Raw genomic sequence first — 25,003 nt, 5'->3', positions numbered from 1 at the left:
CGACCTCGAGTCGGCCGATATTCGGTACCATGTCGGCCGACAGTATCGGTCGAGTATCGGTCGACGCGTGCCTTTGATACACATGATCCAAATTTTGCAGCCTTTAATGACACACTTTCGAAAAAATTAGGAAGCTAGACCCAATGTAAGAAACGTTAAGTCCATGTAAATGCAGTTACTATCCATAATTCTTCATTTTCTCCAGGAATTAGTGGCGACGATATTATTTAGACGAGACACATCCTATCGGACTGTGCCCGGGAAACATTTCGAACGTCGTCGGGAACCTTCGGACGTCATCGGATGAGATCGGGTCGTATAAAAGTCAAAACACCTTGGACTCGGAAAAAGTTGGTAAGTGCTTTCAGGTTGCAGAACGTTCAACACAGACTTAACATGAGATGAGAGCTTAACTTACGTGACGCCGGATTGGGTTCTTAACCCTCCTTCTTTCTCCTCATAGGTTTGAAAGCTATATCTGGAATGTTTCTCTCCCTCACATCCTCACAGTCTACCTTTGCTCCTTTATATGAAAGGGCGTATGACAAACTTGTACTCAGGGTCCTCTCTTTCTACTCTGGGAACGAGGCTGGGTTTATGTAAAATACACACGCTTTCTCAAGCTTATTGACGCTTCATACTTACTGCTTCTCAGTTTTATTATTCTCCAAGACTTCATAGCTTCACCAAAATCAAAGTCTATTTTGCGTGTTCAAGAACCTCCGCTGTGTCTCGTCCATAAAAGCGCCAAAAACAAAGGAATTTGGCCAACAGCCAGCCATCTTGGTCTCCAGCTTGCCCAATACCCCATGTGGCGCTGTTCATTGATGCACAAGGTGCTGCTGTTTGCCGATCAAGCCTTAGTGTATGACAATTCAAATGAAAGCTATTGAGCAGTACTTTCATGTGCTACTGTTTGTTATGTTGTACAAGGTGGTTCTAATTTTTAAGTCTGTGGATGAGGCCCTAGTGTGTGACCATTCAAATGAAAGCTATTGAGCAGTACTTTCATGTGGTACTGTTTATTATGTTGTACAAGGTGGTTCTAATTTTTAAGTGTGTGGATGAAGCCTTAGTGTGTGACCATTCAAATGAAAGCTATTGAGTAGTTCTTCCATGAGGTACTGTTTATTATGCTTTACAAGACAGTTCTAATTTTCACGTTTGCAGATGAAATCTCGGAAATTTCATGTTTTTTTTTTTTTTTTTACGGTACTGTTAATTTTGCTTCACAAGATTATTTTAAGTTTAAGTTTAAGCCTGTAGATGAAAACCTGGAGTGTCATCATTCAAATAAAAGCTACTGACATGTACTTCAACCGGATACTGTTTATTTATCAATACTCTTCAAAATTTCGGTTTGAAGTCCGAAAGAAGTTTTCCTGAAAGAAAAGGATTAAGCGAAAGTCTTGTGAAGTCGCTGCAACAGTATTTCGATTCATAAATCAAAGCACTAAAGTTCTCTTTCCACTGCTAAGATCCTTCATTTGTACTCTCTGTCTTTTCTTCGGATGTGGTTCGTGGGCACCGACTGGTGGGATGGTCTTTAACATGCCGTGAATGGGAGCACTTATGAGAAAATTCACCTTGATCATGACCACTGTCCCTGTCTCTAATCACGTCTAGATCTTTCACAGAGGCAACTTTCTCCTAGAAAGAGAAAACAAAGCAGAGCGTTTGATGGACTCTTGCATCTAGCAATATTACATTTTTTTTGTTTTGTTTAGAATTCCTTATATCATGGGGTATGACATTTATTACGGTCTAATGTTCCTGGTTAAGGTTTGAAATATCTCTTAGAACCAGTTGATTTTTATTTTGCTTTGTTTCATATTCATCATCACAATCTGAAACAACAGAAAACATTCAAACTGGTTTGAAAAAGTTGATACATAATTAAATTCGAGGCTTAGGGAAAACAAAACAAAATAAATGTCAAGAGGTTTACGGGTTACCAAACAATTTCTTTTCCTTTAGAATTTTAGCATACTGAAGCTGGCCTATTCAAAAGACAACATGCAAGATGTAAGTTTATGATTAGGGTCTTTTCAAGCTTGCATTACACAAAGACACCCTCTGTCAGAAAATCCAAGAAGGGCAAAGGTCTGACACTGATTCAGATGTGAGACTTTTCATGATCCAAATCTAATGCAGGAATTACTCTCACAGATAGCAATCCTGCTGATCAACACAGTTTGTTCACTAGCAGACAAACCGAAGGACCCAGTTGGTACACTGAAAAGAATGGAAAAGCAAAAACCAACCTCCAGTTTAAGACCAGTCAGATCTCTCTTCATGGCATAAGCGTCCTCACCATCAGCATAGTACTTTGGTTCAATTTCAGAAATGCTGTTCATGAAAACAAGAGACATTTGGTTGACACGAGGAAAAGCAGATGCCTCAAAGATCACTGATTAATTTACCTTAATAGGGTTAGGGTTAGGGCTGCAAAGCAGTACTTTCAAGTGGTACTGTTTGTTATGCTGTACAAGGTGGTTCTAACTTTTAAGTCTGTGGATGAAACCCTAGTGTGTGACCATTCAAATGAAAGCTATTGAGCAGTACTTTCATGTGGTACTGTTTATTTTGCTGAACAAGGTGGTTCTAACTTTTAAGTCTGTGGATGAAACCCTAGTGTGTGACCATTCAAATGAAAGCTATTGAGCAGTACTTTCACGTGGTACGGGTTATTATGCTGTACAAGGGGGTTCTAACTTTAAAGTTCCTGGATGAAACCCTAGTGTGTGGCCATTCAAATGAAAGCTACTGAGCAGTACTTTGATGTAGTATTGTTTATTATGCTGTGCAAGGTGGTTGTAGTTTTGAAACCTGTGGATGAAACTCTGGTTTGTGACCATTCAAATGAAAGCTATTGAGCAGTCCTTTCATGTGGTACTGCTCAATGAAGGCTGAAGGCTGTGCATCTTTTCAGATGTAATTAATAAACAAATGAATAATAAAAAGAAATAACAAAAAAGAAATTTGCAGTGGCACATCCAATGGAAAGGTTCTTCCTCTACTGTTCCCGAATCAAAATGACATTATCTTTAAAAGAAGTGCTGGTTTTTGTAGATGGAGGAAAACCTCAGAACCTGGAGAAAAATATTCTTGGAGCAACTTGACAACGAACAATAAACCCCCTTAAGACGCTGGGTCCAGGATTCAAAGCCAGACCACACTGGCAGGAGGTGAGCCCTCTCACCACTCTGCCACTCCCCGCTTCCCTAGGTTCAACAGACCAATGACTACAGAAGAACAGCTGATTGCAGTCATGTTTAGAAGAATACTCTTAGTTCCTATATACTGCACATGTACATGTATGTGGCTTACCTGAAACCAAGAGTCTTGTTGTAAAGATGAAGGGCTGCTCTATTGCTGTTGAAGGAAATTGCATGTAGCCCTTTTAAAGAAAATCTCATTTTGCTATGTACATATAGTCAGCCTTAACCCACAGATAGTGCTATTTTGTTCATCATTCATTGAGCAACACGGAAAACTTCCCAAGGCTAAACTGTTCATGGAACTGGTCAAGATTGTTATCCCTCAGCTCTGCCCAACTGATTTAATAACATTTTGACTCATTAAATTAAATGAATGCTACATGTCTTTTAAAAGGTACATATACATATAACATAAATAACAAACATTTAAGATGATTTCTGCAGAACATTTGAGCAATAATGGCAAAAATGAAGTTGCCAAAAAAGCCTCATAGCATGGTAATGTTTTGAATAAAGGTAAGAAGAACTTATCGAGACTTAAACTCTCAAGCTGACCCAGCAAGAGAAAATTGAACTTGAAGTTATCCATATTTCAATAAAAATGGACGTTTCACGATAGTTGAAAACACAATAACACACACATTAAGCATTCGTACAAGGTTTGACATTAAATTGCTCGAAAATGCTTGGGGATTTAATCCCAGGGTCACCTAGAGAAATGAATTACAGTGAGATGTTTTAAAACGTATTGAAAAAATTACCGTGCTGTGAGTAGATTTTTAGTACATAATTTTTGCACTCATTGCTCGAACTTTGAGCGGAATCTGTCTCAAACTGCTACATAACTATGATCAAGTTTTTACCCCTTGAAGTTTTAGATTTATCACATAGAATTCCACGAAAGATAAAAAACGCTGCTTACCGTTTGTTAATATCTACATTGGTTCCGGAATTATTTAAGTTTGAAAATTGTGTAAATATGCAAATGAGATGACTGATGATGTCATACACTCAACCAAATATTACATCAAGTATATTTATAAATAGGGCCATCTCAGTCAATTTGCAGCAGAAATCATTGAGACCTGATGGGCTAATACAGTGTAGTTGTACCTGCAACATCCTTACGGCTATAAAAATATTTGTTCCCATGGTAAGCCACTCTTTTCCAGTCCCCTCCAACCTGATTTCAATATTTTAGTGATTTTCAGCTCGAAAAACATCAAACAAGGCCATGAACTTGACCTAACATATTTATGTGCATGCTGGATCATGCAGATGAGGCACCATTGGCAAATATCAATATGCGACACTAAAGGATGACAGAAGAGCCTTTAATATCAGGGAGGTCTGAAACCCAGTAGGTTGCCATGGTAACAAAAACGTCAAGTTCATTTTGTAGAGCATCTCTAGTGGAATCTCATTGCAAAGAATCAAACATTTCTGATACAAATTGGCTGAGATTTTTATTCTTATTTGATCAAAATTTGGTTTTAGCTAATGACATCATCACTTGGCTAATTTGCATATTTCAAACGACGAAAAGAGGTATTTGAAAATAGTAAACAGCATTATTTTTTTCATACAGACTACTTGTCTGTGTTTTAAAATGGCTTAGATTGGAAAGATCGATTTTTGTCATAGTAGCACTTTAAAACTACAAAACTGCTAGACTCTGCCAGAACAGTAGGAATTGTAGACTGGTCAAGTATCAATGGAGCTGAACTATTAAATATTTAACACTACAAGAAGAAGAGTACTAAATAAAGTAATATTAACTGGGGAAATTTAACAAATAGTAGTTTGTTACCTCTTTCTCACATGAAGCGAAACATACTGTGCGTTAAAACACTCTACCATTGCACGAGACGCCTAACAATTCAAACAGAAACTTCCAATTACTTTTAAGTGCAGTTTAAAATGTGGGACCATAGCTGAGATCAGCAGGATAAGTTGCCCTTGGTTAACGAATGATTTAGTAGTACCGTAGAATTCCAAACATAATGGCCCCTGTTACTTTTGGAATTAGCAGGCAAAAGGGGCCGATATTTCGGGTACCTGTTACTTACGGGTAGCCGGACGAATAACAAAAGAAATTAAATGTTCCGTTTATAAATGTAAGTGGAGGCGTGGTGGCCTCGTGGTTGGTGAGCTCATCTCCGGATCGAGTGGTCCGGGTTCGAGCCCTGGCCGGGGACATTGTGTTGTGTTCTTGGGCAAGACACTTAACTCTCACAGTGCCTCTCTCCAACCAGGAGTATAAATGGGTACCAACGAATTGTTGGGGAAACCTAATAAATTGCAGGAGAGTGACTTGTGATGGACTAGCATCCCATCCTGGGGGAGTAGAAATACTCCTAGCCACTTACTGCAATTCGTGCTATAGAAACCGGGATAAGCTCCGGCAGCTATAAGCCAGTCAGCTCCAAGGCTTCACTTTAATAAATGCAAGTTTCCAACTACCCACGTAAACAAAGCAGACTGTCTAAACAAAAAAGGCCCTAAACTGGTTGGTACTATGGGGCTAATCGAAAGAATAATGGTCTCATTATATTGCAACACAACTGATTACCCTACGCCTCCAATATATCATTGGAGTGTACTGCTAGACAAATATAGTTTGTTCATAAATCATAGTTTCATGAGAAATTTAGTCAAGTTTGAAATAAACAGATGAAAGCACAGATACATGTACATGTAGCTCTTCAAATCAATGTTCAGTCCTGCAGTCAGGCAGAGACTTTCTCTTTTATTGACTTCTTCAAAGGACCGCTACTTTCGGGGAGCCATTATTTTCAGGGGGGGGGGGCTACTTTCGGAATTCTGTGGTAGTAAGGAAAGAAAAAAAGGAGTGGTAAAAAGAAGAGAACAAATACATGTAAGGACTTCTCAGCTGCAGCAAAGATGAAATAACATCCCGATCATCAATTAATGAGGTGGAATTTTGACCCTCTTTTGATCATCGAGTCACAGGAAGCCATGAACTGGAATTTTGGGGTTATGACATGTACAGTGTTTTTTTATGGTGAGATGTTTGCAAGACAGACTCACTACACAGTGCAACTGGGGATCATAGAAGAAATCAAGGTGGCAGACTGTCCTCACCCCTGTTTCAACCCATTTTCACCCGTTTATATTATTACCCCTGTAATGCAGAGTAAACTAGTGAGACAATCTCAGATAGTGCAGAGCGCAATTGATAGCTCTGGTACAATAGTCCCATAAGTACTCACCCCTACTCGGTTCACTTCCGGTTTGTGTCTACCTTGGTAGTCTGCTACGGCTTTTCCCCTTTGCAGTGTGTATGTTTCAAGGTTGTATTTTCATTCAAGGTCCAAACATTACGCACAAATTAATTACTACTGGTGCTTTAAGTTGATTTTCATTCATTTTAAATTCAACAATACGCTGAAGCAGCAAACGTGACAATTTAGCTCTTCGCGCCAACTTTGTAACTTGATACTTTTGTTTTCCTCGCAAAGCCATGTAATATGAAACCCCTGTTTTCTCCAAAACATACGGAAGATGTCCTTGTTTTTTGGACATAAATGAAAGAAAGTTAAATATCTGATGTAGTGATGAAGAAATGGAACAGAGACGATGCTTTACTAAAAATGCAAATTTTTACCGACGAACAAGAACTAATTTAATTATCAGATAGTCATGAAATACCACTTTCTTTTTCTGTTGCCACCTTTGTTGTTAACAATAAAACAATTCAAAATTAACACACAACGATATTGATGGCTGAGAAGCTTTTCAACGAAAAGTATTGAAGATAAACAGCGCTACTTGGCCGATATGAATGAGTCTCCTCAAAGACTGATTAAATTAATTTGCGCTTTCATTAGGTGCCACGGCGTCTGCAGCAATATTTGAGCATTTTCCTGGTTTCTTTTGTTACAAATTCACAATTTGCGGAGTATTAACGCCACTAACTTGAGAACTTTTTGGTCTCTCTTACAAACACAATTAAGGCAAGAAATAAACAAGTCGCTAAGGAGAAGCAATATATTTGAACTCTGACAAGCACACTATTGTAGATTGAAAACAGCAGATGATATTTGTTGAACCGACCTGTTTGTAATTCTAAAAGCTACGCAGCCACAGTAACGTTTCACTTTTGCAAAAAAAAAAGGGACAACTGGCGCTACCCGAAAAATAACTGCCGTCCTTGGTCACATGACACGATATATAAAATACTGCGTGTAAAGATAGTGTATAACACTAACAATGCTAGAACGCATGCGTCTTACATGTTGAGCTCTACCATAAGGAAAACCACTCAACATTTGTGCGTGATTCCGTATGCAATGTATCCTTCACCTAATATAGAAGCCACAAACCCTAACTAATCTACGCATGCATTTAGGGCAAATTAGTTTTGTTCTAAGGAGAATGGTACCACAAGGAGTGCAAGGGGTTACCTGAAACAAATATATAGCTTTGCGATGTTCAAAGTTAAGCGACGGCGATGGAATGTGTTCTACGTAGAGTACACATGTACCTTTCCCACCCTACTCCCATTACTTTCTTGCCTCTAGACTAATTAATTAATTGAAATTAATTAATTAAACAAACATTAAAGTTTACACCTTGGCGCCATAGGGCCATAGGGCCATAGCGCCATAGCGCCATAGTGCCATAGCGCCATAGCGCCTTAGTTCCTTAGCGGCAGGCAACCCCCATAACCATCCCAATAGTGCACTCTGCACTAATAAATCACTAAATTGAAAACAACAGCAAGAGACGAAAACACTATTTCAAATATCTACATGTAGACCAATTTGTGAACAGAGTTATTGCAACCCATCTTTCTCATTTCCAAAGGTCAAGATATATACAGATTCATGATAAACTATACGGTTCTATTTGACCTACAGTAGATACAATCATCAATGGCCAGGAATAACTACCTGTTCCATAAGTTTTTGTGCCAGACCCAACCTCCTGTGAGAACGTTTAACAGCCTGCAAGGTAAATAAAAATAGTAACAATTTCAATTAGCACATTGATACCAGCCTTGCTTGTTGTATCTGAATTTTTCTTTCAATTTCGCTTTAGAACCCAAAATTCAAAATGTACTGTCAATAATGGTGTGTACAGAAAATTGCATCCAGTGGCCATGGGGGTTGTGGATTTTGCAGTCGGGCTCATGTATTCTGTCTTTCACTTGCTGGACAGGTGAGTGAAGTTTCTTGGGAAAATATTTGAGGAAATTATCAAATTACAGATTGAAGAATGTTTGGGGGTTGTTGTGTATGACTTTCAGGCTAGTACAATACAGGAAAACTTGCATTTAAAAGGCAAGCCTGCAAAATTGTGGTGTTTTTGCACTCTGAAATTATAGGACTTACCTGTAACACAACTTAAAATTGTACAAATTAGTTTTTGGATTATGTCACCAGACACACAATTATCACACTATGCACACCATCAATTTAGATGCATACAACAGTCATTCGTGTCACATTTAAGTGGTGCTTTGACAGCAGAATCTATTCTGTGTTTCTATTACTTTACAAAGACCACTTTGTCATGATGGCCACTTTATGCTACTTTCTTTAATAAGAAACTCCTGAGTTTCGTGGCTATCCTATCAAAATTATCCAGCATTCCTTTCCTTAGCAATGGGTACATTGCACACCTACCATGTGGGGCAGCTCCTCAAAGACCCCACTCCCCACTTCAGTGTGAAATAAATGGTTAAATCCAGTTAAAAAGATTTTTTTGTTGAGGAAGAGGTTGGACCAATGGAGGAGGAGGATCAAAACACCCCAATCACAGCCAACCTTTATGATATAAAGATGGCGCCTCGTAATCAGTCAACCTTTATCGCCTGAAGAAGACTAGCAGTAAGCAGTCGAAATGTCATGTTTCTACATGTACATCTCCAGTGACTACATTTACATTGCAAGACAAACAATACTACAGTTTACTAAAGATTTTTTTTTCTTTTTTTTTTTTAATGTGACTTAATATTTTCGTACCAAGGAGGTGATATGTCCATGAACAGCTTCATCGGGTTCTTCTTCCCTAGAACACAAGGAAAACTAATAATCAGATATGTGTTCATGAAGTAAATTGTGGTTCAGAATTACCTTTAGTACAATGTGGTATTTCCCTTACATGTAGTTTGTTTCATACACAGTACTGCTGTAGTATTACATTATAATACTGTACATGTATGTGACCATGGATACACCAGAGAACATCAATTGGAAATCACCGAGTTGTACCAAAGGTAAATTTGAACTAAAAAAATTTTAGAGTAAATAAGAATTCATTATAAATTTAAGGTTTTTCTTACATTTTTGCCAGTACATATCCCACAATCTTTCCTTTCTCATCTTCTGCAACATACGACAACTGGGAAGGGAACAAAAAAAAAAAAACAAAAAAAAGTTTACATGTACTGCCAGGATAAAACCAGTTGATCAAACCAGCTACAGTGGAATCTCGATTTTTTGAACCTCTGGGGGAAATGAAAATTGGGCTGAAAACTTTTGGTAGTTTGAGAAATAGGGGTTAAAATTAAAGCATTTGACTGAGGGGAGAGAAGCAACTTTTGAGTTATCAGGTTTGAAAAATCAAGGGTTCCAGAAATAAGGATCACACAGTCTGTAAGTACAAGATGACAGTCAACACTACTAATAATCAATTTATACTTGACTACTCCTCCTCTACATGAAAATGTTTACGAATGTGCCATACACAGGCCAGACAAATTTACTAAAAAAGGAACCTTTCAATTCGCAAAAACTGTGCAATTGACGTCAAATAATTTCTGTGAGACTAGAAATGAAAAAAGAAAAATCCTGGATAACAATACTGTTTTGCAAAGTGTGAAACATCAGTCTACTGGTAGTTACAGGTACATGTAGCTTAACGTTGTTTTCTTTCTATTTTTTAGTGCATCTATATCTGTTTTGTGTTGTATCTTTGGCCTAAACATATAAAATATCTTTTCTTCTAACAGGCTGCCTAGCATTTTCAACTCTTAGGTTGTTTCGGGTAGCCAGCACCGCTATCAGTTTTGTTTTTACAATATAATGTTGTAATGTTGTAATTTCTAACCCTGAGGCAACTGAAGTTGTCATTGCCGGTGTTGTTGTAGTTGTTCGAAGCATGAATGATGCAAGACTTACAAGTACACGTATACGTGGTGCAAGCAAGTACGGCATCAGCTGGACACTGATTTCGACTGGTCATAAAATCAACCACAAGAAAAATATCTGTTTCATTTCATCCTGTTGTGAGAACACTTTTGGGAAAAATTTTACGTATCCCTATAAGAATGTGTGTGCACATTGAAACTGTAGCTTTCAATTTTTTGATAACTGGTACAGCCATGTAAGGGTATTTCATGTACATGTAGGGTACACCCAAATGTTTGATATGGGTTCTAATCATTCAGAATACTGAAAAAAGATTGTGCACTCTATGAAAGGGAGTGCTTGGTGCACAATAGACCTTATCATGGTTTTTGAAGCCATCTAGATGGGGGGGGGGGGGGGGGGAGGGGGCATGCATCACAAATACCAGAGTTTGCATGGAAATCCACTGGCAAATATATCTCTTATCATTCTGAACATTCAACAGATAGTATTTAAAGTTATTGGGATTCCCATACAATCATTCCCATACAGTCATTTCTCACATGTGTAGCCCACTCATCAAGAGGGCTTCCAAAACCATAATAAAGTCTGTTTTAGCATCCTTAGTACATCTCAGGCATCGCATGTATACCGAATCGAATGCATCCCAGAAGGTACATGAACACAATATATGTAACTGTATAATAACTGTAGGTGAATTAAGATATGGAATTCTTTTGGGTGTAAAAGAAGGTACACACCCAAAGAACAAACTTTTCGGTTCGTTTATTATTGAAACCTTGCAGCTGTAAACAAAGATCTATGCAGCGCTGTCGATGATGTAAGCTTACAGTTTCAAGTTCATCAGATAACTACTGCAATGCATTAATACAGCGTAGATCAAAGTGTGCAAAACTCACCTGGGGCCAGGACAAACCATGGTAGAAATAATATTTCATTTGATAATTTTCAGGCAAGCACAGTAAATTACAGTGCTGCATGTTCATAAGATCCTCTGGCTGAAAAGTCAACAAGAATAACCGAATATTACGTACATTGTACATGTAAACCAGACCAGTGAGTGTATGTATACAAACATGCAGATAATTGTTCGAGGATAGTGTCGTAGAGATCGAAAACGCTCACTTGCAATCAACGATTTAGCACAGATGTGCGTAACACTTACCGTTGCACACCTTATGTTCATTTTGACAATTCTAGAAAGCTAGGATGGAAAATTAAAGGTGTCTTTACAAGAGTCTGTCGGTGCTGAAAATGACTCACATGGAAGGAAAGCGAAACGCAAACATTGTTCAGCGGTCTTCAGATGAATGTTACCCATAATCCGTTGTGGTGTGAAAAGCGGAAAACCTGTTCAAGGCGCGAAAAGAAAGCATGTCGGGTCACAATGGTGGACAATGATTACTTCATTTGAAAAGATCGTTTGTAAGTTTAGTATTTGTACACTTGTGGAGAAGTTGTAACATGGATGACAGCCTTATCGCCTCGCTCTTCCTCTTAAATTCTTCAAGTTCAAGCACCGGTTACTGTTCCGCTTTAGACGAAGTGGAGAGAAGAGATTGTAAACTTCCCGAAGTCATTTGTATTGAAGATTCACCGTTAGATGTTTCAAGCACTGTCAATGAACAAACACCTACTATAACGCCTTGTTCCTCCGTCTTTGAGGATGGAGACGATCAAGAAGACGCATCAAGCGTACAAGAAGTATTTATATCTTCTGTTGTTAACTCTTCGCGCCCTCCAGTCGTACATATTCAAGATGATGAGGTTTCGACAACAAATTCGGCTTCCTGTGAAACTTTAGACGACCTTAATCTACAGGAAACTACTGAGAAGGTTAACACTTGGCAAGGGACAAATGAACAAGAGCCTTCTACTACGTCCAGTACAGAAGTACGTCTAAGAGATTTCACCCTCCCCTGCTTAGAGACAATAGCTTCACTGAAGTCACGCTACGAATCAAAGTACGAGTTGCATTTGAAACTCCGAAAGGTTGCCGGATGCAGGAATAAATCTTTTCGTAGAAAGTTGTATAAATACAAGAAGGACCTACATCAACAGCTTGACGATTGGGAAGCTTATCTGAATGAGCAGAGTGGGAATGAGGCGTATATTGCTGTGGAGAATGTCGTTGATAACGAGGGGCCCCCTCAGGACTTCACGTACGCCACTAAAAATAAGTTACACAAAGACATTCCAAGCCACTTGTTTGATGTTGATTATCTTGTTGGGTGCAACTGTGAGCGGATTTGTACAATGGACACTTGTGATTGCCCGAGGAACAGTGGGGGGGTGTTTGCATATGACAGAAATGGGAGGGTACAAGTTAAACCAGGAACGCCGATATATGAGTGTAACTCACGTTGCCCTTGTGGTCTGTCATGTAGAAACCGTGTGTTGCAGCGTGGACGCACAGTCAAGGTGAGTGAGATGCTATTTACCTATAGTGTCAAAGGCAGTACACTACATGTACAGTCAAACCTGTATATAACGGTCACCCTTGGGAAATAGCCAGGTGACCGCCATATATAGGGTGACCGCTGTACACAGGTTTCCATTAAACTCCCCTGGAAGTCAATAAATAGCATTTTTATGTGCAAATAGTCACTCAATTTACGTTTTATTGACAATAACGAGTAACAGTAATGCAACAAACACGATAAAAAAGACACTTAAAATGTCGGTGGTGTACTTTCAGGGAGGTGCAGTAAAGGTCTACTGAAAGCTAATGAATAATGTTTTTAAGTGGAAAATCACTCAATTTACATTTATTGACAACAGTTTGAAACAGATTAGTACAGTACAGTGTTATAATCACAGAACTGTGACGAAAGTGAAAACAGTGTGGTACGCTTGTGTTGTCACAGTTACAGTAACTATTGTTTGAAAATGAGGGCACTTTAATGTTATCTGCTGCAAGCAAATGTCAGACGTAGACAATGACATGCATTAGTAGTTGTGTTTAGTACTATTGTTTGTATTTTTGTGAGACCCCTGCCTTGGTGGATGCTATTAAACGAGCTGATGAATAAAGCTTGTCAATATTCGTCTATTTTAACCCAATTTCATGACTGTTATATACAAGTAAAAGATAATGAAATGGTGGATCGAGGAAGTCTAAAGGGTGACCGCTATATGCAGGTCAACTTAAAAGTAAATATAAGGGACCATTTGTGGGAAGTTGCTCAGTGACCATTATACACAAGGTGACCGCTTTATACAGGGCCGTTATATACAGGTTTGACTGTATTTTGCTGTCTCTTGTTTATCTGTGGAAGTTTATCAAAAGTACAGAGCAATTAATAGCAAGTTGAACAGTGCATCTGCCTTGTTTAGTGTATGCTAAACAAGGCAGATGTACTAAAGGCAAAGAAGGCTTTTGACAATATTAAGGGTGTATAAAACTTCAAGGTAGCATATACATGTACTTTGGACCCCGGCCGCCAAATAAAGGTTGGCCGCTTAATAGTGGTGGCTTAATAGAGGTTCAACTGTAGTTAGTTTTGTCAGCCATGTTGTTTACTGCACAGTGATTTATCCTCTCTGTGGCCAGTTTAATGAAGTAAATTTAATTTGATTTGGAATGGAAGTATGAGGTTTCATTCAGAGGAGCCTGTGATGTCCAGTCCATCTTAGATCAATACAGGGAGTCTGAAATCCTGTTAAATACCAAAATTAATATGCGGCTTCACTCAGGTCCAGTGTAAGTTACTAGGAGCACAGCCACTATACACGCACTTGCGTGGCTTCAGAAATCCAGAAAATACAAACAACATTAGTTCCTAAATACTCAACGCTTTTCTATATGTTTTAATAATATATGAAACTATATCCTGGAAAATGTGGGAAATGGCATTTTTGAGACACCGAAAATAAAAATGTCCTGGGGAACGTCCTCCTCCTCCCCTCCCGTCCCCTCCATGAACCCTCCAGCATCTCACACCTTTAAGTGCATATTAGTTAACAAGTGCACCCCATGCCCCTGGTTGTTAGATAAAACAAGAGACTTCAAGGCTCAACAATTTACACTTCATACCCAAGAGGATGAACAGATCAGTACAGGGGAAGCTCAAACCTGCTTTTGTGGTCATTGAAAAGCAATTTCAAGACTATAAATAACAAGTGTGCCTGACAGGAAAGTTGTTCCAGGACTCAACTTTCAGGAAAAAGCCTTGGTGCCAGCTGGCTCCCGTTTTCAGATTTAGTCACCAGCACAAGTATTTCAGTGAAAAGTGAGAAACGTTAGTTGCTATTGAAAAAAATCTGGTCACATTGGCAACCCCAGTGGTTGTAACGTCGAGTGCTCTCATGTTTTATGCTTAGAAGCAATTCATTTGCCAAATTAAACCCATCTCTCAAGCCAACAGAGGATTAGAATGTGGCATCAAACTGCAGGTGGATCGGATGAGCAGAGCAAGCAACCCTGCAACTACTGCACCCACAAATCAGCACTTACTTGTAAAGAATGCTAACACTGCCTTGAATTTGAGAAAAAACTCTTGAAGTGTCAGAAGTTCATCTGTTTCGGTACTAACCCACCCATGAAAAACTTTGAATCCAGTATAAGGCAAAAACCAAAACATATTAATTATGTAGAGTTGTAGAGACTTCAAAACACAACAATACAGTATATACAGTCTTACAAGTGCTTCCTTCATATTATGGAAATAAAACTAGTAGTAATCAAAGATTAGGTGTGCATTTTCTGCCTGTGATAATAGATGCCTGTTGCTGAAATCATTATCTTTATGTAAACAACTGAAGTTTTACAGACATATTACATATTGACAATGTCCACTATTGTTTTGTGGATTTTGATTTCCTTGCGTTAATGTGATTTGATTTGACCTTTGATGACACGTTGCGTGATGGCTCTAGTTTCGGTAAACTCACAAATTCATGCTACATGTAAACATCTCATTTTCACTTTTACCGGTAATGTTTAAGCGTAAAGGCTCATTTTTAAAAAGAACACTTGTGTTACATCTAGTATTCTGAGCTGGAAGCACAAACATCAGCTAACATCTGTAACATTTGCACTCGTGTTTCTGTTTATCCGCGGTTTATCATAAACAAACTCCCGGACAAATTCTGTGGGACTGCCAATAATTATCATTTCCGCTCATGAATAAAAATATGTTAGCATTTACATTGCTGTTCCTTAGTTCTGGCTTACTCTTATAGGTCTTGGCTTCAGAGTTCTATTCCATTGTTTCAATTTTGACCTTCGCTGGTTACAACTTGAACTATTTGTGGCCACTGGAAACAATAAAGTCAACAAATGTGATCAAAATATAGCCAGCGTCTTGTGAAATATGGCTGTTCCCACGGTTAACATCCAAAAGCCAAGGCTGTTCGTGAACAGAATAAATCATATTGTCCCAGCTATGTATAAACAAAAGCATGTCATCTCGCATCCTGACCAAACAGGTCGTGTTCAGTCCAGAATCAAAACTTCCTTAGTTCTGGCTTACTCTTATAGGTCTTGGCTTCAGAGTTCTATTCCATTGTTTCAATTTTGACCTTCGCTGGTTACAACTTGAACTATTTGTGGCCACTGGAAATAATAAAGTCAACAAATGTGATCAAAATATAGCCACCGTCTTGTGAAATATGGCTGTTCCCACGGTTAACATCCAAAAGCCAAGGCTGTTCGTGAACAGAATAAATCATATTGTCCCAGCTATGTATAAACAAAAGCACGTCATCTCGCATCCTGACCAAACAGGTCGTGCTCAGTCCAGAATCAAAACTTCCTTAGTTCTGGCTTACTCTTATAGGTCTTGGCTTCAGAGTTCTATTCCATTGTTTCAATTTTGACCTTCGCTGCTTACAACTTGAACTATTTGTGGCCACTGGAAATAATAAAGTCAACAAATGTGATCAAAATATAGCCAGCGTCTTGTGAAATATGGCTGTTCCCACGGTTAACATCCAAAAGCCAAGGCTGTTCGTGAACAGAATAAATCATATTGTCCCAGCTATGTATAAACAAAAGCACGTCATCTCGCATCCTGACCAAACAGGTCGTGCTCAGTCCAGAATCAAAACTTCCTTAGTTCTGGCTTACTCTTATAGGTCTTGGCTTCAGAGTTCTATTCCATTGTTTCAATTTTGACCTTCGCTGCTTACAACTTGAACTATTTGTGGCCACTGGAAATAATAAAGTCAACAAATGTGATCAAAATATAGCCAGCGTCTTGTGAAATATGGCTGTTCCCACGGTTAACATCCAAAAGCCAAGGCTGTTCGTGAACAGAATAAATCATATTGTCCCAGCTATGTATAAACAAAAGCACGTCATCTCGCATCCTGACCAAACAGGTCGTGCTCAGTCCAGAATCAAAACTTCTAGAAACAAGCGATCACGAACGACTGAAAAAGCAAATCGTCTCGTATACACGTACTTTGCAATGATGTAATTTGTTTTTGCCCGGCCAAAAAATCTCACTCCAGTCTGCATTGGGACTGCATTCCTTTTTTCTTGTTGAATGCAATCAGAGTGAAAAACCAGTTCAAAGGAAACCCCAAAACGTCGAAAGCCAAGCATGACATAGCAGATGGACAGGAAAACCAGGCCAGAAGCCCCTGAAAAAACCTAGAGGGGCGGCCAATTTGCAGTCTTTATAAAAAATCTCCATCTCTCGTGTTTGCAAAACGAAATTAGGATGCGTTCTCAAGGAACAAGAGAACGCAGTGAAATTGAAAATAGCATTAAGTCTAACTCAATGCAATTCATACTGTATGTCTAGCTAAAAGTTTTGCTGAAGGCTAAATTTTGAATTTATTACCATTGCAGTAAGGCTTATTGTTGGCTCACATTCTTAGAAGACCCTACTGTATGTTCATGCAACATGCTAGATGACATGAATGACAAACAAAAATTAACAGTCCGCAATGCATACTTGTGGGCTTCTGGCTAGTGTTATTCCATTGGGTTGATGTACATTGTATTCTAGTCTTAGGAGTAGGCAACTACTAGAAAGATAAAAGTACAATGATAAATGAGTTTGGTAATACTTTTGCATGACTTGTCGGTTCGCACTAGGAGTGTACTTGATCCTGCTGTTTTAACTACCCAGCACTTCAATATTTTCTCCATGGCAAATATAGTTGTCAAGATGTCACAGTGGAGAAGGTCCACAAGTTCAAATCTTAGTCTTTTCTTTTGTCGTTTTTACTTCTTTTTTTTTTCTTTTTTTTTTTTTTTTTCATCTCTTAAACATTTACTAAAAGGCAGCATTTGCCTTCCCAATGCACACTTGTGTCAAATGAAAGAAAAAACAAACAAAGATATAATGACTGCAACAGAAGCACTACAATACATGTATGAGCAAAGTCAATGAGTGTATTACTCCCCCATGAGTTGATCAAAAATAAAAATTTAAGACTTATAAATTCTAAAGTTTCCCCAATAACAAAGATGCAGTCATTTTTAAGGAACTCACTTTCCTTAAAAAGCCATCTTTCAAGTAAACAGTTCATTTGGAATTAAAATGGCATTCACCTGCGATTAGATTGAACATACAGGCCAAGTAACTGCAGATTCTGCCTCAAATACGCACTTACACTGATTAAAAAAAGCCTACTTTTGGGCAGAAATACTCCAAGCATGCCCAGTGGAACATGCACAAGTTCCTTCCTCTTCTACTTCTTACAGCTTTGTGGAAGAAAGAAGTCACGATAGAGCTAATGGGCAAATTCCATTCACAGCACTGTGTCCAAGACCATATGTTAGCACTTTGCCCAGCTGATGACCAAGTCATACTTTTGGTTGAAAAGACATCATGCATCTGTGGCCACACATACATTTTGTGCTGTGATTTGCAGGCTTTCCATACTCATTGGTTTAACAATAGCTTTTCTTTGAAACCAGTCACCTTTTATGAGGCGGAAATGTATATTCTGGGATAATTTGTGCAATTTCTGTGGTTAAAAATTGAATTGCAGTAAAATCACTCTCTTTTTATATGGAGGCAATAATTATTGATCACAATCTCCCAAGCAATGGTCAACTGATGAGTCATTCAAATGAAAGAATCAGCCTATGTTTCTTGCTGAAGTTTGGTCATGACTCTCTGTGGGTACTGATTGCTTAAAATTGCATTTATTTACCAGTAATCAGTAGTCAAGTTTTTGGCCTTACAGTACAGCCCTAAGATAATGCATGTGCAAGAAGCGGTGCGAGAAGTTCTTGTGCCACAAGAAAACGCAAGCAGCCACAAGAAGTAAAAATGTCATTTTTTGAGGTGTACCCGCAAGAACCTTCAAAACACAAGAAGTTGAAAGTCTAATTGCAAGAAGCCATAAGAAGCTGAAAATCTAACTGCAAGAAGCTGAAAGAATTTATGAGGAATTTATGCAGGTCAAACTGTCTGTTTGTAGTGCCATGTTGGTAGTCGAAATGCCCAACACTTATTCCCAATGTTATCATCCATGTCATCTTTACCTTTCTAACAGCTGAGACCAGATCTGGATTTATGTTTGGTGATACTGTGAAAAATAATCATATCAAACATACTCACGTATGAACCTGAGCTAACCTCGAGCATGTTCATGTTGCTTACGGAAAAAAGCCCCTCGATCAAGTTAACTTCATAGTCTGCTAGAAGATTGCGTGACAATCACAAAACATCTCCAAATAATGAAGTTCATGAGGAAACAATCCATGTATGTGCTACAAGGCACAAAGAGGATTGAGTGAGTTGAGCAAGAAGCATACAAAATATGCTACTAAGGATTAAGACACCAAATATGCTTTATTTCCTTCTTTGTGGCATCTTGTGCCTGGCCAAAGAGTTCCTGTCAAAAAAGTGAATTTCAGAAGGGAAGTATTTGCTAAAATCTCCAGAGAAACATAATAACTGGAGGCTGACTAGAAAACCCTTGGTTACTTCAGTCTTCAGACTCATATGGTACACTTTTTTCTTTGTCTTTACATTTCACTGATATAAAAAAACTGTAAAATTAATGTACGAGGAAATAAAGTTATTGTTGTTGTTGCTAATGCACTTGCAACTGATTTATGACTTTCTCATTCTCAGTGCTTTAACTTCTATAGCTTTCATCTTCCACCTCACTAACCAAGTGTCCTACATTCTTTTGACAACTTCAAAAGATTGCATGTATGTTTTCTTTTTTGTGAGTCAGGGCAGCATAAGCCACCATGTTGATGGTTGAAACGACAGTGCAGAGAATTTTATCAGTGTACATTTGCATGCTAAAATGTTTTCTAGTTAATGAAAAAATAGAAACAATAACTAAAGTAATTTTTATACTGTAGAGATAGGGTAGAAGGATTGTTTTGCAAGAGAGAGTTAGCAGCCCCTGAATGAAACAAAGCTTGTGGAGCAATCAAAAGTTATTGTAATCAGGGCAGAATTAAATTGTTGGCATACATGTTAGCAAGATTCGTGCACTTCAGAGTATGTGCATTTTACTGTCTTGAGAAGATGACTCCTTTGACAAATCAATTGAGCTTGGAATCAGCAAGAAGCAAAAACTTCAAACACAGAAGTTGTAAGGAAGATGAAAAACTTAACCCGACATATAAGGAAACTTCAGGCTAAAACAGCGATCTGTTTTAGATTATTAGGAAAGACAGAGGAACCATGGAGCAGCTTGAATGCTAAGACCGGTTGCTCAGATATGAAGCTTGGCTTTTAAAAACAGGCCTTTCATATACGGTGATGTCTAGTTTCAGTTCTTGACATGAGTTCATTACATTAGTGCAAGAACAAACCTGTTATTGATGTGCAGCCATGCTCACAGACTCAACAATAGACTAGCTGGTCAGGTGGAGCTGCTTCACTTTCATGGTGAGAGGTTTCCTTTGTTGCTCTGTCAGACTGTTCTCTTTGTTCTATTTACTGCCAGTTCTCTTCTTCAAGGTGGCCAGGGTCAACTGAAGCCTCCATCAGTGTGACCTTCAGGTGGTCTTTGAAGTGCTTACACTGGCTGGCTTGTGAATACAACTGACAGCCAACAATACAAGATTCTGCAATACAGGTAATAATCAGGCTTCTGCAAGGTGTGACCCTCAGGGTATTTGGCAGCACAAAATGGTTGCTTAAGTGCTGATGCAATCGCCTCACTGGAGGATTTGAACTGGGGTATTTTGTCACCCCATGTGATTCCAAGGATCTGCTGGAGGCACTTGATGTTGAAGGCTTCCAGAGTATTCTGCAAAGGAGCAGTAGAGCATACAAGCTTCATAGCTATACTGTGGGGTTGGCTTGAAGATGGTAACTATTGTCTGCTGCATGCATTTTCAGTTAATTAAGAAGACTGTGAGTAAGTCTCAGCTCTCAAAGGCAGTTGCAGCTTGGTGAGTATAGTGCTGGGTTCCATCACTAATGTGGCAGGAGGAAAAGACAACCGCTAAATGTGCTGTATTGGAGCACTTCCATACACTCTACTTGCACAGTTCAGTGAGACAATACATATAAGGGGTTGCCATTCTCTTGCTGGTAGAGCACTTTATTCCTGTATGTTTTGACCATCAGGCCGAGTACTTGGTTATGACTCTAAGAACCATTAGAAAAAGGGTTGCATCATTGTGAAGAAAGGTTAATACATATATATACCTGAAGAGTTACTCTGACATACTAGAGCTTACTATTGTTGCCCCAGCCAATGACCACACTTAATGGAGCAGACAAAGAACAAAGAAGAGTTGCACTTGATCAGAACTAGCATGAATGGGAAGCTACCCAACTGATTGAAAGAAAAATGTAGGATAACCCGAGGCCAGGGACTATATTTGAGGAAAGACCCATTGATCACCCAAAAAGATCAATCTACTGTACATAAAGGACATGAAGACAGGAGAAATAACCCATAAAACTAATGCTTTCCATCAAGAGAAATGGGGAATTGAAAGAAGGATGAAACAATGCCCAAACAAGGACATTAAGGACCAAGCTACTTTATTGCGGAAATTGAAAGTGGAAGAAAAAGTTTTCAAAGCTTGTGAGTTGCAGTTTAAGGATCAGGAGTTGCAGCTAAAGGATTTCAGATGGGGAAGGTGTTTTTTGTTGTTGTTGTTTTTTTTTTTAATTGAAGGAAAAGCTTGCCAATACATTACTGCAGGATAATACCACCATGGGAATTCATGATCTGAGGGAAGAACAAGGTAGAGGACTGGAGAAAAAACATTTGTTGAAATCACAGACAGTGAAGATCAAACTTCTGGTGCCATAAACCAATACAACAGCTTAGAAAAAGATGCCCGCAATTGAACTAGACCAAAGCCTGCTCCGAGACATCCACATTTGTCCAAAATACAAAAACAAAAACAAAAATGGCAAAACAGAAACAAACAAACAACAATTTTGTGTTGGCTGATCAGTTAATTTGTTGGACTCTTGTTTGAGCTGGACTTAGTGCTTCCTGGGTTATTGTGTTGTGTTGCTCAGTAAGGCACTTTACCCTCACTTTTCCCCTCTCTGACCAGGAGCATAAACAAGATCTGTTGGGCTTACTGACAAACTGCTGTCGGAGAGGGGCAGAGGAGGGGGGATTAACTCTGATAGCATATAAAACTATCCAGGGGTAGGTGAGATACTCGCTGTCACTTAATGACTCACAAAACAGGATGCGCTACCTTTGTGTGAGTGCTGGCTCTACCCTTGATCTTATCGGTGTAACAAGACACTAGTGAGCTACACTGTAATACTTTGGGCCAGGAAACTGCCCTATCCTGTAGTACAGCCATGTATGTGCTAAGGACAGTTCCGAGGGGACATTTCCCTTAAGTGTATGCCTCCTTTAACAACTAATTATCAATTAAGTTATTAATGAGCTCGAGATTTCTATGAAGTGATAGTTGATGAGGCCAAAGGCTGAATCAACTGTCTCCTCATAGAAATTGAGTGAATAATCCAATTGCAGAATTCTTACTGAAATAAAAGCAAAAAACGGTTTTCAATGATTTCTCTACATATTATTGAACTTCACACTTCAACAAAATTGCATGAACTGAATCATGTCAATGGAAATTTGTAGTTGCTTTTACACGCACACCCCTGTTTTCAATGATTTCAAGTTTTTAAAGTCAAGAAACCATTAATGTCCTTTTAGTCATCTCAGAATTTTTATTATTCATTTGCATCTAAACTTTCCTCCAAAACTTCGGGAAAATGTAAAAACATCACCATTTCATTGACAACTGGCAGGCACTACATTCTAATGGTTGATAGTATACTAGTAGAATTCTACTAATTAACAATTAGATTATGAGCGCGAGATTTCTATGAGGTGATAGTTGATGAGGCCGAAGGCGAATCAACTATCACCTCATAGAAAGCGAGAGCGAATAATGTAATTGTTTTAGTAGAATTCTTCAAATAACGATTTGCAGTTATTTCTTGACGTATTATTAAACTTTGCCTGAAAAAGATCGCTCGGATTGACTTGTCATTAAAATTGAGGTCGTGTGCGTGGGCACATCAGTATTTTCAATAATTTCAACTTTTAAGTTGAAAAGTTAAGAAACCATAAATGTCCTTCGTTTAGACTTCTCAGGAATTTAATTATCTATTTGCATCAAAATTTTCCTCCAAAACTTCGGAAAAACAGAAACATCATCATTTCCTAGGTGACCTCCAGCCACTGCACACTAATCGCTGATAGTGTTCAATGGCTCAGCCAGTCAGATTACAGCATTTGCATTAGTATACTAGTAGAATTCTACTAATTTAGAATAGTAATGTGAGTCATGAAGACATAGCAGAGGTTCCAGCATGTTCAAGGTGTTTAGTTGGCTGTCCAGCAGTGCTAAAAGTAAAAACAGCAGTTTAAAAAAATTGCATGTAAGAGAGGGATTTAGGAGAGAGGGCCTGGCTGTCAGATTGACTCTTGGCCATCTTTATGTAGTGGATAGAGCTAATTAGTATCACCCAACTAGTGGACTAATGCAAATCTTGCGTTTTAATTGGCTACGCTACTAGAGGACTATTAGTAATAGTCCTCAAGTAGCAAAATTAGTGCAATCGAGGGTGACGCTGTCTTTCATTTTATTCCCAAATAAATATTTCTTCAACCTGCATTTGCTAACTTTATTGTTGCCTTTTCTGTGCGACTAGTTGGGTGATACTAAAACAGTTAGACCCTTCGCCTTCAAGGGCTATGGGTCAATAGCCCATGAGACAAAGCCGAATGGGCTATTGACCCATAGCCCTTGCGGGCTACAGGTCTAATTGTTAATTAGCTACCACACCAATTGCTCAACCAAAACTAAATATATACGTAAAATCCAGCACAAAATAAAATATAAACCTGTTTAATTTTGAAAATCCTTAAAGAGTCCTTAAACAGAGTTAGGGACTTAACTAAAACCAGCTGCAACAGAAGGTCATTCCAGTCTCTGGCAGTTCTTAGAAAGAACAAAAACTCTAAAACTTCTATTGTGCTATTGAAATATCTTGCCTTGGATTTTCCCAGGAGTAAATTTGATTGTCTTGATGTAGTGTCGGCCAAAACAGTACATGTGGATGATCTCTTCTGTTCATTAATTTTATTCTCCATTTGTAACATGTCACATTTTCCTGTGACAAGGTTCTCCAAGCATTCTTTTCATTCTTGGTAAAGGGATTTGGTGAAATGGCATTGCATGAAACAGTTTTAAACTCTCTATTACTTGAAAATTAATCTTTGGTTCCAACTATACTGTCTATATCATTTCTGAGGGTGCACAGTGGCCTAATGGTTAGTTTGCAGTTCAGGTTAGAGCCTTGGTCGGGGTCAACGTGTTGTGTTCATGGGCAAAGCAGTATTCTTTAACTACCTCTCACCACCCAGGTGTTTAAATGGGTACTGGCAAATTCATTGCTAGGGGTGCCCTCTCCCAACCTCCCCCCCCCCCTCCCCCACTGATGAGCATTTCATCCAGGGTGAGTAAGATCTAGTTGCTTCATGCTATGTGTGTGGAAAATTTCGTAAGTGTTGGCCTGATAACCAATTGGGCTCAAACACAGACTCAACTGTTATAAGATTTCTGATCAGGAGTATTGACAATAACTGTCAAAACTGACTACTCAGAAGGCATACTGAAATTTGGTGTACCAGAATAAGTTTTGGTAAAAAAAAAAAAGAAAAAAGAAAAATCACAGCCATGTGTGTACCTCTCCTACCAAACTTTCCCTTTTTTTACACTCCTCATTCTTTGCACTGCTCCACAACTAACTGAACACCTGGAACAGGCTTAGACTTCAAACAGCTGCAGCTCTAGATGAACAAGAACGCTGACTACAGTAATGTTTTTTTCCTTGATGCAACTGATTTATGACAGTGGAACCCTGCCCTATGGCCACCCTTTAAGTAGTATGACCACTCTATTTTGGTCTGAAGAAAATGCTTAATCAGGTATTTAATTTAAAGAACCCCTTCAATAAGGCAAACTTGTTATTACAGCCAGAATTTTGTGGCACGTCAATCCACTGTCTATGAATGCTACTTGCTGGGGCAATATTCTGTACCTCAAATGGCTGAGTGTGGGGATTAAGAAGAGGTTTTACTGTTGAAGAGGTCTCTCTACGGTTGCCTTATTTATACAACTAAAATACAGTGTTCATGTCCTGAACAGGTGGCTATTTTTCGTACTCCAAATGGCTGTGGGTGGGGTGTCAAGACAATGGAGCTCATTGAAAAGAACCAGTTGGTGAC

General features: G+C 38.7%; 2 protein-coding genes across 2 annotated transcripts in view; one reads left to right on the top strand and one right to left on the bottom strand.

Moving 5' to 3' along the window:
- Positions 1-1,106: 1,106 nt before the first annotated feature.
- LOC149095641 (N-alpha-acetyltransferase daf-31-like) lies at positions 1,107-11,640 on the bottom strand. Its single transcript, XM_089281776.1, has 9 exons — positions 11,505-11,640; positions 11,239-11,337; positions 9,532-9,590; positions 9,212-9,257; positions 8,138-8,191; positions 5,032-5,093; positions 3,331-3,375; positions 2,265-2,349; positions 1,107-1,650 (listed from the first exon to the last, which is right to left on the bottom strand). Exons 1-9 carry the CDS (start codon positions 11,523-11,525, stop codon positions 1,474-1,476), a joined length of 648 nt encoding a protein of 215 aa, XP_089137902.1. The 5' UTR covers positions 11,526-11,640; the 3' UTR covers positions 1,107-1,473.
- A 55-nt stretch (positions 11,641-11,695) lies between these two features.
- LOC149095640 (histone-lysine N-methyltransferase SUV39H2-like) overlaps positions 11,696-25,003 on the top strand; it is a 17,466-nt gene continuing 4,158 nt past the window's right edge. Inside the window, exons 1-2 of the mRNA XM_089281763.1 lie at positions 11,696-12,760; positions 24,924-25,003. The exon at positions 24,924-25,003 is cut by the window's right edge and continues 169 nt beyond it. Coding sequence (XP_089137889.1) covers positions 11,804-12,760; positions 24,924-25,003 — 1,037 coding nt within the window. The 5' untranslated portion in view covers positions 11,696-11,803. The remainder of the gene's footprint in view (positions 12,761-24,923) is intronic.

Source organism: Orbicella faveolata, unplaced genomic scaffold (assembly GCF_042242905.1).
Source record: "Orbicella faveolata isolate gen_17 unplaced genomic scaffold, um_ofav_v1 contig_5, whole genome shotgun sequence".
NCBI lineage: Eukaryota > Metazoa > Cnidaria > Anthozoa > Scleractinia > Merulinidae > Orbicella > Orbicella faveolata.
Note: the sequence above shows the minus strand (reverse complement) of the source record. Positions and strands in the feature narration are given on the sequence as shown.

Excerpts from the sequence above, each read along its gene's own strand:
- LOC149095641 (XM_089281776.1), bottom strand. The coding sequence starts at position 11,525 with ATGAACATAAGGTGTGCAACG. Across the intron at positions 9,258-9,531 it reads GGATATGTACTGGCAAAAAT|GGAAGAAGAACCCGATGAAG; the intron begins GTAAGAAAAACC and ends CTTGTGTTCTAG. Across the intron at positions 5,094-8,137 it reads CACAAAAACTTATGGAACAG|GCGTCTCGTGCAATGGTAGA; the intron begins GTAGTTATTCCT and ends TTGAATTGTTAG.